The sequence below is a fragment of the Lepisma saccharinum genome, chromosome 9 (genome assembly GCF_977018435.1).
Source record: "Lepisma saccharinum chromosome 9, izLepSacc3.1, whole genome shotgun sequence".
Classification (NCBI taxonomy): Eukaryota; Metazoa; Arthropoda; class Insecta; order Zygentoma; family Lepismatidae; genus Lepisma; species Lepisma saccharinum.
The window spans coordinates 37,482,663-37,498,360 of record NC_139237.1 but is presented as its reverse complement, the minus strand read 5'-3'; the positions used below and the strand labels follow the sequence as shown (position 1 = coordinate 37,498,360).

At 36.5% G+C, this 15,698-nt stretch overlaps 1 protein-coding gene across 1 annotated transcript in view; it reads left to right on the top strand.

Annotated features, from left to right (window-relative positions):
* LOC145992014 (methyltransferase-like protein 22) overlaps positions 1-15,698 on the top strand; it is a 224,204-nt gene that overhangs the window by 207,116 nt on the left and 1,390 nt on the right. Inside the window, exons 3-6 of the mRNA XM_083128026.1 lie at positions 4,334-4,474; positions 9,109-9,294; positions 11,825-11,992; positions 14,198-14,297. Of these exons, the coding sequence (XP_082984152.1) occupies positions 4,334-4,474; positions 9,109-9,294; positions 11,825-11,992; positions 14,198-14,297 (595 nt within the window). The remainder of the gene's footprint in view (positions 1-4,333; positions 4,475-9,108; positions 9,295-11,824; positions 11,993-14,197; positions 14,298-15,698) is intronic.

Here is a 15,698-nt window from a genome sequence, read left to right as displayed (position 1 = left end):
CCTAGTAATGCAGCGCTACATTGATTCATTAATATTTTACGCACGAAAGTCCTGGTCAACCTTGAACGACCCTTGTAGTTCTAAATTATGTAACCTTCTCCACTCACCTGTCTCCTCGTCCCTTTTAGGCCCAAATATTTTTCTAAGGAACTTATTTTCAAATACTCTCAATTTATGTTTCTCTTTCAATGTAAGGGACCAAGTTTCCCATCCATGTAATATTACAGGCAAAATTACTGTTTTGTATATTTTAACTTTTAGTTTCTTAGATATTAAACGAGAAGACAAAAGTTTATGAAGAGAAAAGTAACATGCATTTCCTTAATTAAGCCTACTTTTTATTTCCTATTTAATATCATTTTCATTTGTTAGTATTACTCCTAAGTACTTGAATTTGGAAACTGGTTCAAACAAATTGTTATCAATAATTAGATTTTGATTATTACTGAACACTTGGTTTCAGCCTGTAGGCTGCCTGTCTGCATTGCCAATTTGTGATGGAAGATACAAATGTCAAGTAGTGTTTCCTTTGCCACCCTCCAACCTCCATCACTGTCAGTTTGATCGAAGTGGCAAGAGCTGCAGCATGACGGCAGACCTGCTCTACATTCCTTTTGATGTGCTTTGCTGACCTCAACTTTGTCACTGAAGATGGAATCACAGAACGGGTGCCCTAAAAAGGATTTTTACATAATTAAATTTATTCGATCTACGTACATACTCAATTAAAGATACTTATCAATTTCAGCGATTTTTGTATAGTTTTTTTTTCTTCTTCACACCTCTGCAGTGATCCAGGATGCCAAAAAAGCCAGCAAAAATAGAAATTGTTACTTTTTGGTAAAGGAATAAAACTTGAACAGTTCTCTAAACAACTAAATGGGACAGGAAACTGCCAGAGAAATTTCTCTCTAAATCAATGATTTGTTGTTGTTGGGCTGCAAAATGAAAATGGAATTTTCGTACTAGCTATATTTTGTACTTATTTTAGAGACTTGTTGTAGCAGTTTTTTTTCCACTCCGGACACTATAATTGTGCTATCTAGACTCACAACTTCCTACTAATGCACAGTAAAAGAAAACATACTTGAATTAAAAGAAAATATAATGTTTTTATTTTTGACTTGAAAATACAAAAGTTATTTTGATTTCAGATAGCCTTTGCTGCTATTTCCCATGATGATTTCTCAAGGAAGGGATACTTTAAGATGTTGTAAAACCACCACAGGAAAATAATTTGGTACTTTAGGCTAATTTAGTTTCTTTGTGAACGCGTGCTCTGCTGTTAATGGATCATCTTGGAGCCCTGTACCAAACATGAACACATGTGCAGGTGCTGTGAAATGAAAGTTCCCGATTTTGCTATCAGATGATTCTCAATACATATAGCAGCGGTGCAGTGTAAACAGTGATGTATCCACACTGTCCCCCAAAATTTCAACAACCTTCCCTAAAATTTTTCACAAAGACCCAATTTATGGTCATTTTGGCTTGAAATGGACCACCCACTCTCCAGTGTAATGCAACTAAATGTTTGGTGTGTGAATGATTAACCCATTCTCCTCTCCACTGGGTAAATATTACCCAGAAGAAAAGTTACTTTGTAAGTTCGAATTATGACTATTTTAAAGCATTAATAATCAATATTAAAATTAACAAAGTTAATCAACACATTTATTGATTAAACTAATTCTATTAATTTTGAACATCTTTATTGTATTACACAGTTGATAAAAAATGAGAAAGAAAGAACATGTTGAAATACTGAACTGAAAAATATGAGTTCGCGTATTGGCATCTTTACACAGGCAATGTTTGTAAAAACAGCTTCGTGGAAAATGTGAGTACTTAGTTTCTCTATAATTATCTACTACTGCGTCTCTCTTTTCCCGAAATATGAATGAATTGTTGTTTCATGTTTGAAGTCAAGATACATGAACATTTTGATCTCTCTTGCTATCCTTAGGTCTACATAGATCAATAGTCTCCTGTACTGAAGCTTTTGGGTAACTGTCATTAGTTAGACGTCACTCTAGGTGTAGCAAGGATCAGAGATTTATCCAAACTCCCCCAACAGCCCCCCAAATTTCCTCAACCTTTACAAAGGTGCAATGAAGGTCATTTTGGCTCAAAGTTTACACTTACAGCTTCCTAAGTATAAACTTGCACTCCACCACAGATTTTACATTCTGGATATACGAGGGTGGATCATTAAGTATCACACAACAATTTTTTTTTTAAAAAATGAGTTTAATAGGTAAGACAACATAAATTATACACATTGAAACCACATCTTTTAGCTACATTTCGACATAGGTGCCAAGTCTTTCAACACATTTTTCCCATCGTGCCACTAGTTTCAATATATCCTGTTCATTGAACTCCGTCAGTTGGGAATAGAGCCATCTGCGCACAACCGATTGCACGTTGGCCACCTAGGAATTTCTTTATTGGGCCAAACAGATGGAAGTCTGAAATGTTGAACCGCCCTGACAAGGTTCTGAGATGGATCCGCTGGTCGTTGGGAATTGCCTGCTCAATGGCTGTAACATTCCGTTCCGTTGCAGTTGTTACTGGTTGCCCGGAATGTGACGAGTCAACAAGGTTCACACGGCCTCCTTGAAAGAATGTGCACCACCTGGAGATGTTGCTACAGTCCAAACAGTCTTCCCCATACATGCCCAAAATTTCTCTGAGAATTTCACCAGGGTTTTGTCCTTTCGCCCACAAAAAACGAACTACAGCTCTTTGCTTTTCACACGTTGACAACAATAACATGTTAAGTAGTTCATGCTTCTGCCACAAGAGATATACCTGATCGAACAAATGCCGTCTCTAGCGCGAACTTCAAACTATACATCTGTAAAATTTCAACATCCCAGCCACAATAACATCGCGGGAAAAAAATGTTGTGCGATACTTAATGATCCACCCTCGTACATATGGCCAGCATTTTCTTTCAAATGAGACTGAACCTTTAATTACATTCATAGGAAAACTATTAGGGGAAAGTAGTATTGAAATAACAATTTGCAATGTATCTCTCACTACATATGAGCAGCTCGGGAGTAAAACTTGCGAGATGATAGTAAGAACACTCCATTCAAAATTGAGTTAACAGTTAAGAGTTCCTTCAGTGCGAGATGATAGTAAGAAACATTTGGGATCATCTGGGTAACCAATAAGCCACAATGTAATTACCGAATTTTCACCTGCATTTTTCTCGGTTTCATACTTTTGTCGGTTGTAAAGTTTCATTTCTGAGTGCTCGCATATCAATTGTGACTTCTGTATTCATAAATACTATGTTTTCATACTATGTTATCAAACTTATCAAACACACATAGCAAAAAATTTTACGTTTTCAGTGTTTCTTGCAAAATATTTGTGAGAAATGTTAAAAATCAACTGTATGATAATCATGTCTTTATTTCAACTTTGAAATGTCATCAAGAACATAGCACTTTGCACGCATAACAACATGCATTTGTTTCTTTATACGCACACCAGTAAGAACGTTGCGCCAGTCAGGCGAGAGCTCGCGAACAGGGTGGCTGCTCGGACGTTTATACAAAGGCAGCTCCGGTGTGCATTGCAATATATACCAGAATATTTGTTATTTGTAGTACTCAAGGTAGTGAATAAAACATCAAAAACAAACATCAACACTTGGTTTGATTTTTTAGTATATCATTCTTTTTGTGGTGTTATTGCAATTGCATAACATAAAAACAAGCAAGAGTTAATTAAATTTTCAAATTTAAAGAAAAAGTTATCAGTAACCCATGCCTGGCTACACCAATGACTGTATTTGATGTGCTAAATGCCATTCAAATCCATGAGAAAAGCAATAGTTATAGTTATGCACTAATAGAATTTCAAATTTTATTCTTAATTATTGCCCAGTCATTTTGAAAATGTTCTCCATACTTCTGAGTAGAATATGTATCCAGCACAGGCTACATCACAATTTTAAAACTTTTTTTGAAACCTGGTATATGCTAATCATATAAGCACAGTGCATGCTAAACCTCACTCTATTCTTCTTTGTAGCTAATCAGTGGTGATTTATTCATTCTAGTTTTTGGACTTTTAACCACTGTTATTTTTTAAAGATATTTACCTACGTTTCGGAGGCTGAATCTGCCCCCGTCTTCAGGGTAGCATGTAGCCTGATAGATCACATAAAAGGTTGCCTAGGAGAATTATTCTTGATGGCCTAGGCTCCACCACGTCTGTCGGTCAGAAGGACCTCTATTCCTTCAGCAATTGTTAGTGATTTTGTCTGTAGTTAACATATCAGACTATTAATTGTGATCTTGTTTGTTTTCAGATGCTCTGTCAAAGTTTACATTCACATATCCGAAAGGATATGCCAGTTCTGATGCGAAAGACAAACCTGTGGTTGATGAGGATGGAGACTTGATACTAAAACGTTCTCAAGATGAGGGGAAGGAAGGAGCTATTGTTATCGGTAAATATGGGATTATAATTATTATTCTCAATTGTCCATGTCACCACATTTGTTACTAGAGGCTTGAATGAAATAATAAGCACATGCTATGTGAATGGAGAATGGGTATCATAGTACCTATCCACGAGAAAGGTAACATGATAGAGTGTGCAAACTATTGTGGAATTTCATTGTTAAACATTGCTCCCTCTCTCTCTCTCTCTCTCTCTATCTCACTCACTCACTCACTCCCTCACACTCACTCCCTCCCTCCCTCTCTCTCCCCCTCCCTCCCCACCCACACACACCCCAACCAACCAACCAATTAATTAATTAATTTTAACTAACTAACTTCACAACAAGATTCCTGTAAACTCTTCTCTCCTCTCCCATTCGTGCCACATGGCCTGCCCAGCTAATTGTTCTTGATTTAATTATTCTCATAATGTCTGGAGATCAGTGCCGGCGATTAGGGGGGCAAGGGGGGCAATTGACTGCCACTTTTGGGCCCGCACTATGCTAAACCTTATATACGAGGGATAATAAACTGTCTTTGCCCCCCCCCCCCCCCCCAGTTTTGGAACCCAATTGCCGCCACTGCTGGAGATGAATACAAATTATGCAGTTCCAAAAGTTTAAACCACCTCCATTCACCTGTATACCGATCCCTTTTAGGTCCAAATATTTTCCTAAGGATTCTATTTTCAAATATTCTTAATTCCTCTTTTAATGTAAGGGACCAGGTTTCACATACATATAATACTGCAGGCAAAATTACTGTTCTGTATATTTTAACTTTCAGTTCCGTAGGTATTATATGAGAAGATAAAAGTTTACGAAGAGAAAAGTAACATGCATTTCCTGAATTAAGTCTACTGTTTATTTCCTCTTTAATATCATTTTCATTTGTTAGTATTACTCCTAATTACTTGAATTTCGAAACTGATTCAAATTAGTTGTTATAAATAGTTAAACATTGCATATGAAGTATTTGCAAGAATCATATATAATAGATTACTACTACCCCATGTAGAAAGGGGCATTGAACCATATCAGTGTGGATTTAGGACAGAATATATCTACAATTAACCAGATATTCACCTTAAGGCAAATACTTTAGAAAACTCTGGAGTTTGGAATAGGAACACACCACCTATTCATTGATTTTAAATCCACATACGATATTATAAACAGTGCACATCTATATCTGGCATTGGAAGACCTTGTAATCCCAATAAAATAGTGAGATAACTATGGTAGGATCTAATAGTAGGATAAGAGTGGGAGGACAACTCCTGTTGAAATAGAAAATCGACTAAGGGGATGTGTTGGCCTGTTTGTTGTTTAACATTGCCTTTGAGAATGTTATATGGGAAGCTCGGGTGCAAATTAGGGGTACCATTTATTATAAGACAATCCAGATATTAGCATATGGGAATGACATGGATGTAGTAGAAAGATCGCTGGATGCAATAGAAGAAGTATTTCTTGTCGTAGAGAGGGAAGGACAGAAGATGGGACTGGCAGTGAATGAAAAGAAAACTAAGTACATATATGGCAGCAGGTAAAGCACACAGATATGATACACCACCGGCCACAACAATGGCTAATCACACAATTGATTGAGTGGACTCATTCATCTACCTGTTGTGGCATATGAGAATGGTTCACAGGAGGAAGTAAAAGCGCGACTTATAGCAGCAAATAGGGCCTATTATGGACTACAGAGACATTTTAAGAGCACAATATTATCAAGAAAAACTAAATTAACACATTACAAGACCTGTATTGAACTATGCTGCGGAAACTTGGACCTGTTCAAAGAAAGATGAACAGGTGGTGGAGACCTTTGGAAGAAAGATAGTACAAAGAATATTGGGACCAGTATGTGAGAATAAAAATTGGAGAAAACATTTTAATAAAGAATTTGATACAGCATATCTTTGAATGGGTTGTGCTAAAAACACCTCAAATGCTTGTCAACACTTGGCATGAACTTGAGTATTGTTTGGATATTTGTCAAGTTACAAATGATGCACACATTGAGGTGTAAGTACATAACTGGGACTAGAAAGTTAATAAACTTTACAGATGCTAAAATATATGTGTATATTTTTGTATACCTCTAGCCTGGACACTCTGTATTTTCTGTATGTGCAGTTTCAACACTACAATAATTGTCACAGGTGACTGATGTACAGCATACCTAAAAGCAACTTTCCTTCAAAAGACAAAATTTTATCCCTACCACTAATTGAAATGTTGTGGTTTCCTAATTTCGATACCAGGTGCAGTGGAGTGGATTCGCAGTGGTTCATATGCCATTGTAGACTGTAGGTCCAGTCCCTGTTAGTACTAAATTTGATTCTTGCTGTGATCTCTAAATTTTGGATAGATTGTGAAAATATCAAGGTCTTTTTAACATCAGCTCAGTTAATCAGAATTATAAATGTGGCAATTTGTACTGGGAAGAACAAAATAATAGTAATACTCCAAAAAAAACTCCTTGCTCCACTATTTTACAGCTTGTGATCCACAACTCAGTGTAATTAAATATGAATGAAGCAAAAAATATATTTTAACTACAGTGTTTCACCTTTACCTTTGAAGTTTTCAGCAACAATATGTTTAATATACTGAAATTAAGTATTCAGTTATCTGCAAAACTGGTTATTGAGAAGTTCTGTTAATTGCAGTTTCCACTTCCTATATTAATTTGCCACACTGCTTCATTGTTTCCCAGAAATGTGAGGCATTGCCCATATCAATTCAGGCAGGCAAAGAAAAAATCTTACCTTCATAGTCTCAGATGTTATTGAACTAAACATATGTTAAAGATACAGGCTGCCAAAGATGGCACCCTGGGCATCATTTCTCATGTGCTATTTTCGGCAAAATATTAAAATACTCTATCTCTGGAATGGTTCAAGATATTTCGTTGCTGTTTTTTTATTTGAAAAATAAGAATTTTCTAATTAAAATGATAACCTCCGTTTGGAAATATGTGTCCAAGTTCTCGTGCTGTAGCCTTCTGATTTTTTTTTTAAATCATTTTTTTTTCAAAAATGCCAATTACAAAAAATTTGAAATCCTTTCACAGGTGTAGTTTGGTTAGACCATTCTTCTATTTTCTGCTGGCGGAATTCTTGAACTTCCCCTTTGGGCAACAGGATGAGGACTGTTGATGTGTATGACTTCACCACTCTTGTAAAATCCTCGGCATTCTGAATTGCAGCTGTACTTGGGCTGGAAAGATTATATTTTGTATCGTGGTACTTCAGCAGGCCTCCTACACCATCGCAAGGCCCCTTCCCATGACCAGTAGCACTGTATACCCACTCCATTGGCACAAGCGACTTAGTCAATTGAAACAGTTGGTAACGATTTTTGAAGTGACAAGGGGCACCATCAGAAATAATGATGATCTTTTCTGCCTGTGATTGCAGCTGTTGTTGAATTTTGCGTATTGCCAGCAATGCATGTACTGAGTCATGTCCTCTGTCATCACTTATAACTCCAACACTTGTGGTCTTGTTTTGAAAATATGTGACTCCTGTAACAATTGAAACTTGGTCATTACTCCAGTGATACCCTTGTACTTCTTGTGGCAGAATCACAGGCCAGTTCTCAGCAAAATCACAGTGAAGCACTAAACATTGTTGTTCAGCCTCTACACGTCCCTTCACTTCTGCAATGTATTGTTGTTGCAATTTCTTCAGATGTTGGTGTGTTACTGATTTCACTGTCCATCTCCCAAGTTCGTCAATGAAGGTATCAATGGCAACAGTTTTCTTAATGAGTTTATTTTCCTTCCATGTTGCATATGTAACTTCCGAAGAGTCATCTGCTATGTTTTCCAAACCAAGTGTCTGTAAGGCAAGTCCTCCCTTTTCAGGGCAGTCACCACATTCCTGAAACAAACAGGTCTCTCGCTCTACATCACAGACTACTAACGACTTCACACATCCAACCAAGGTGTCATATGTCATGCCTTCAAGTAAGTTCTTCAAAGTTACTACGCAAAGTTCAAAATTGGCACAATACACACACAAACAGACATCTCTAGGTGGGTGTGGAACCACCCACTTGGGTCGTAGTGCATAAAATTTTGATCTTCCAATGTGGAATACTAAATGTTTCTTCTTATACTGCATATGGCGAAAGTTTCTTTAATACTGCAGGTCATGTATCTTTTCACTGGTGGTGATAGGGGGTCAGTTGTTCCACTTTTGCCACGCACTATGGTCTCTTAATGCTAACTTTGTCTACAAAGAGAAAATAAACTGTCATTGCCCCCCCCCCCCCCCCAATTTTTACATGCACTGTGTGAAGGGAAAGTATTGTTATTTTTGTTCATGTGTTTAAAAATTAATGAGAGTAATATTATTAGCCTTGAGAAAACTTCTTGAGTATACTTGAAATGTAGCGTTTATAATAATGTTTTCATGTTTTTATCTGTAATTAAATGGAATTATAGTAAGAAAATAGCAATCCTGTAATATTGGTCAAGTATGCTGGGTACAGAAATACAGAAATACCTTTAATTAAAAAAATTGTCAATCTTTTGTATTGAAATGAAATTGGCTTTGCTGCATTATTGTATAAAATTTGTGAAAACTTATTTTATTTGCCTGTAATCTAAAAGGTCTTTACAGAACACACCATGCACACAAGGCTGGAGCTTGTAGGACTCCAAATTTGGCGAGGGGCACTTGTCCTAGCAGACTTCGTAATGCACAATGCAACTAACTTTCAAGATGCAACCATTCTGGAACTTGGGGCTGGAGTTGGGCTCACAGGGATAGTAGCTGCATTGTTTGCTAAGGAGGTGATATGTACAGGTAAGGTTTAATGTATAACTCATCTTTTCCTTGAAATTGTGCACGAGTTTAATCATCTTTATACAGTTTTACAGGGTTCCCACTGACCTAAAAAAGTCAGAGGAATCGACATATCACTTAAGATGGAGAATTGCAGTTAGTGAAAGTGGTCATTTCTTTGTAGTTTGAACCTGAATCAGTATTGCAAATTTTCTTTATTTGTTTGTTAAGATTTAATATCAGTTGATTCCTAATATACACATTTGAAAATCGAAAAGAGAGAAGGCCATAAGGGTGGATATTTTTAACGTTGAAGAAAACTGACTGTACACCAGTCAAGAATGAAACAAACTCTTACCTTACGATTTGGCACATGCAAGATGTATTTAAGTGGAAAATGCAGGCTCAACGAAGACTCAAATCCACGCTTTGGCATACTGTGCTATTACTCTCCTAGTTAAGCTACCGAGCCAGTCCTGATTTTGTGCTGTTGCTGTTTTACGTGTGTGGAATTGTGTCAGTGCTACCGCAAGAGGATCTGTTATCTTGTAAGCACCTATGAACACTTTCAGACTGTTTGCAATCAGTTATTTTCAGTTTCATTAGAGTTTTCACATACAGGGTGGAGTTACTACCCCAAAAATGCAAGCCGCATACTAAGGTACACAAAATTAAGTGCAACTGTCTTTGTCTCTCTCTATTGACAGCTAATCAAGTGGGAATATGTGCAAATAGCACCAGTCACTTCATTGCGATGTGACAATCAGTTCAATGTCAACATTGCAGCAGGGTAGTGAGTTATGATCAGTAGTCATCACTGCAGTTCTCCTATTACTATCACTACCAGTTCTGGCAGGAGCAATCACCTAACAGATTGAAACCAAACCAAATAGGACTACAAGATAGATCCTCCCCATTAAAAGAATAGGGAGCAGAAGTTGATGAAATGTCATCTTTTTTCTGACATCTACGAAATGATGCCCATTAAATATACACAATATTACACTTCGTCTAGAACCCAAAAAAGGTAATTTTAAAGTGCATTTTTTTGCCAATTTCCAGGTTTTAAGTAAATTTCCCTGATTTTCGGCATTTTTTGCAATATTCGGTGTATTGTTTCGTCATATTTTGTCACTTCTTTCATTTTGGTAATATTCTTGAGTCTTTTCACCAAGGTGAACATAGGCCTATATTTATCTCGCAGGATTGCAATTTACGAACAAAAGAAATGCTGAACTGGTGACAGTCTTTGTTGTGTCGGGGGAAACTACCAGGTGTCTGTCTGGGGCAAACTCAGATTAATATCAGATAAGGAGAGGCTGGATTGTTTAATTTCCTTTTTATTTCAATTTTTAACCTGAAACTAACAAATTTAATGTTCATTTTTTACGTCATTATTTCCCATTTTTTAGGACATTCTATAGGTCATATACCTATATTTTTTAGGTCATCAACTTCCGCTCCCTAGTCATGACGTGCACTGCATATTACACACACATACAATCATCTGGCGTGTAAGGGGCAACCTTCTGCTAAGGTGCCCAAAAGTCAACCTCACTTTCATGTAGTACACCCTGGACTGCATTTGGCAGACGAACGAGGCTCTCGCATCTGGACCAATGGCCAAAATAATCTTCATAGCACTGTGTGTGTGTTGTCCTGTGTATTGTCCTTGTGTGCGCTGAGTGCCAGTTTACAGCCTCAGCTTTTAAGGATGTTTTAATATTTTAGTTAACAACATCACAGTTATTTTAGTTATGATACAATTGTGTTCTTATATATGTTTGGATAAGGTAAGGGGCTGGACCACGCAGAACGTGGCAGGTGCAAAATAACCTTTAAGTGCTGATGCACCCAAAATTTTAAATTCAAATTCAAAATTCATACAATCATCTGAAAGGAACAATGCATCTGTTTTTGAATGCAATATTAAACCAGTTTGTGTTTGATAGCATACTATTCTCCCACCTTTACTCCCAAGGATAGCCCCTAAGTTTCCAACCCCAAAGCTGCTGTATGCAGGGGACAGGGTAGAAAATTTCCAATCTGTCACCCACTGTAGGAATGAAATTTGGGTCTCCCACATGGCAGTCACATGTATTACCGACTAGACCATCGTGACTCCAAAATAGTAATATAAAAACATATGAATAACAACAGTGGAGAGAGTGTTAAATGAAACCAAAGAAATGAAAGCAAGAAAATGTGAAAAATAATTTACATCATTCTTTCTGTGTGTGTTGTGGAAAAACTACTTTATTCGGCTATCCATTTTAACAACACACTGTCATCATTAGCAGAAGGCTGTTTTGACATTCAGGAAAGATAGGCTCTTGGAAATGACTGAAATCAGTAGACCGGATTGTATATCAAACGAGGTAAACTGTTTAATTTTTATAGTAATATTTGTTTCACTTAATCAAAACTTTTCTGCTAAATTGATTTTTGGTTTGCAATTTTGTGTGCTAATCTTTTTTAAAAATGAGTAGTGGCAAATTCGTGCTCATATCATAGTACATATATGACGTACTTGTTCTTTTCCATTCTCCAGATGTGAACCTAGACAAAATTTTAGAACTGATTAAGGCTAATGGTCACCGCAATAGGAAGCTGTACTCAGGAAGATTCACTGTCCTGGAACTAGACTTCTTCTCTCAAGATTGGGATCAGTATATTGTCGAGAAATTGCCTCAAGTCTCCATTGTTTTAGCAGCAGATGGTAAGAATGTTTTAAAATGTTTCTAATATTAGTTTGTTTACTGTGTGCCTTGCAGGAAGTTATGCACATTGTTTGCGCAAGACAGGACATGATAAAACGGAATATGAAAGGTTTATTCTTTTTAGTTACTGTCTCTGTCTTGTTGATGAATGAGTGTAACCTAGTTTCCATGTAATGTAGCTGGTATTCTTAGGAAAGTGATTCAGTACTACTACTTTATGGGAATGCATCATATGTCTGCAAAATTGAAGGAATACTGTATATATATTTATTTTACTTGGAAATACTTTATTAGTGAGTTCAGTTTCCGCCATGCACATGTACTTTTCAGGCTATAATTTAAGCTTGTCACATATTTCAGTATGGAACAAAGGACCACCACTAAGTTCTCCTTCAAATGTGGAAAATATCTGCATCTAAAATGCACAAATTTGGGTTGGGAAAGAGTGATAGGTACTGTAAGAGTACTGGCTGATTAATTTTACTGAACTTATATACAGAGTGGGCCATGTGAAATAGTACAAAAGATTGATTGATTGATTTGCTTAATTTTACTTCACTTTTTGTGCCACTTTTGGCTAATTTGGGAAAATGGGGATGAATGGACACTCACAAACATCCAGGATTCGATCCTGGGACCCCTGGCATCATAGCGCTGTTTCCCCTAGGTAAAAGCAACGACAGATGTTGCAGGTAAGAATACAGTTTGAGCTGTGGCTGAGGGGTTTGAGGGGTGGGGTGGGGAGAAGGTAAGGCCATTTAATAAGAAATCCATTCTGACAGTGGTAAGTTCGTGGCTGGATAAATCAACTGCAGTCTGATTTGGCATCATTGGTAATCATGGATCTTTTTGGTTTGGATTTGTCCATGGACTGGTTATCATCCAAAGTGTGGTGTTTGAGATTTTAGTTCTGAGGGATATTTGGTGGGTTTTACGGGTTGGGGTGGTGAGGCAATAGCAGGGGGGTCAGGTAGTAATAGATATGCAGATTTGTGAGAGCATTTGGGTGGGAGTGGAAGGGGAGAGGGCAGCCAGCCCTCAAAATCGCTGGTGATGGAATTCTTGGTGTGCGAGAGTCAGTTTTTCATGCCAATCACCTGGGGCGAACAATAGGATTTTGGTTAGAGACTGGATGGAAATGCACAGTTGTTGGGTGTAATGCAGGTGTGATTGGTTCATGGTGTGATTATGTTCAATAACATAATTTCTAGCTAGTGGGAAGATCGTGGGTGTTATGTCTAATATCAAGCTTGAGTGCAAGAAACATACCTTACACACTGCTTTGGTGTAGGAAACAGGTATTTCAGTTGTTGAGATTTCTACACACAAGGATTCATTAAAAAAATGGGAGGGGGGTGAATGAAAGGAAGGAGAACCGGAAGGGCTATATAACAGATGAGAAGGAGAAAGGAAACACTCACTAGACACTGGAAAACTGTCAGATTATTGTGCTGAGGTCATGAATGTGCTTTGCCCTACATCCAAATCTCCCTGTGAGCCTTCATATCATGGTGCAATGTGCACAGGGAACTTTACATCACCTTATCTACATGAGATTTGTCCAATTCCCCTTCGGGGAAAACAGATATTACATGAAATACAAAGACTTTGAATAGCCTGATAGACTTTATGGAACCTCCAACATTGTATTGGCTATATTAAGCCACACACACACTACTGTGAATTTGTATTGTGTTGTGTCACATCATCCGAGTTATTATATCATGATCTGCATTCTGTATATACATTAATCGTTATCACTAGACAGATATTGTGGGGAATTGAATGGCATGCTGATTTCCTTATTGGTTTGGGTAATGAAAACTAACTAAGGGGGGAAATCTACAAAAACATCAACATTCAGTGTGTAAATATTAAAACAAAAACATATAATTTGGTATTAGGTAATATGGAACAAAGGTTTTACAGAATCTGAGAAAAATAACATGATAACAGTCTTCAAATTCACTAGAGTCCTGAATCAAGAATTTGGTCAAAAGGGGTTAATATTACTTTCGGCTATGATGAAACGTTACGTGTTAAGTGTTTTTATCTTAATAAACTGCCTTGGTCAGCAACTTATTGGTTTTACTTTCGGCTATGATTTATGTTGTTTTTAATTTCTTTGGTTCATCATTTTTGTGAATAAGTGTGTAAGGTATATGTTTATGCACCACTATTTGGGTTTTCTAATTTTCTTTCAGTTATTTACAGCACCCGACTGACTGAAGCATTTGTCAACACTTTGTGTAAACTTTTGGAACAACCTCCAGTGAAAGATGTGTACATTGCTTTGGAGAAGAGGTAATTGTTTTTATTTACTTATTTTTCTAAGGCAAAATCCTCATGCAAGTACCTGCACGTAACTTTACTACATAGGAAGTCTAGAGTAAAAGAATCTTGGAACGCTATTCCAGACTTCTCTAGCTCTACTACATGACTGTTGCTTCCCTGCTGAAAATTTTGTCTACTGTTTTCAGTAGATCTATAGCTATTTTGAAACATCTACTGTGTTCAGATTTTCAAACAGATATAAAAATTCTTAATAAGGATGACTGAAATGTTAAACTTACAGCCACCATTTTAAGCTAAAAACACTACATGCATATTAAATATAATACTGAAGAAGTTATTTTCACTTTTAGTTTCTATACTGTACTGTTTTCAGTAGTGTTTTGAAACATCTACTGTGTTTAGATTTTCAAATAGATATAAAAACAAATTGTAAATCAGGAGGAATGAAGTTAAATTTACATCCAACAAGTTGAGTTACATACACTGTATACAATATTACATGTAATACTGATGAGAATATTTCACTTGTATTTCTTCTACTGTACACGTACAGTAGGCCTAGTAAACTTGTTCATTAGGAAACCATTGAGTTTCAGTAGATTTCCGAGAGACACAGTAGAGTTCAGTTGATAACAGTAGATTCTGTCTACTGAAAACAGTAGAAATTTCCAGGAGGGAATTAATATTGATACTTGAACAACGTATTATTCCTCTTGTAGTTATGGTTGTTCCAAGCATTGAGACACAATTTCTGATGTAACATTTTGGGGTATCATAAGCTCTAATCATTAGACATTTACCATATTTCTTCGAATGTAAGATGCACCTTTTTTTGGGTTTTGTGTGTTGAAACTTTAGGTACATCTTGGATTTGATGTTCTATTGAATCAGAGTATATATATATGTATAAATATGCAATGGTATTGTGAGATATATATATAGATATAGATATAGAAAGTAAAATTCGTGTGGGTATTAATATGTCTGACAAATTTACAATTCATGATGGGTTAAAACAAGGAGATGCATTATCTCCATTGCTCTTTAATTTTGCCTTAGAATATGCTGTTAGGAAGGTAAAAGAAACTAAAGAAGGACTAAAATTAAATGGTGTGACTCAGTTGTTAGCATATGCAGATGATGTAGACTTACTGGGGGATGATGTGAATACAATTAAGAATAATGCTAAAATATTTTTCAAAACTGCTAAAGAGATAGGTTTGGAAGTTAACAAAGAGAAAACTAAATATATGCTTACAGGTCGAAACCAAGTGTTAGGTAATAATCAAAATATAATTATTGATAACAACTCGTTCGAACCAGTTCCCAAATTCAAATACTTAGGAGTAATATTAACAAATGAAAATTATATTAAAGAGGAAATAAAAAGTAGGCTTAACTCAGGAAATG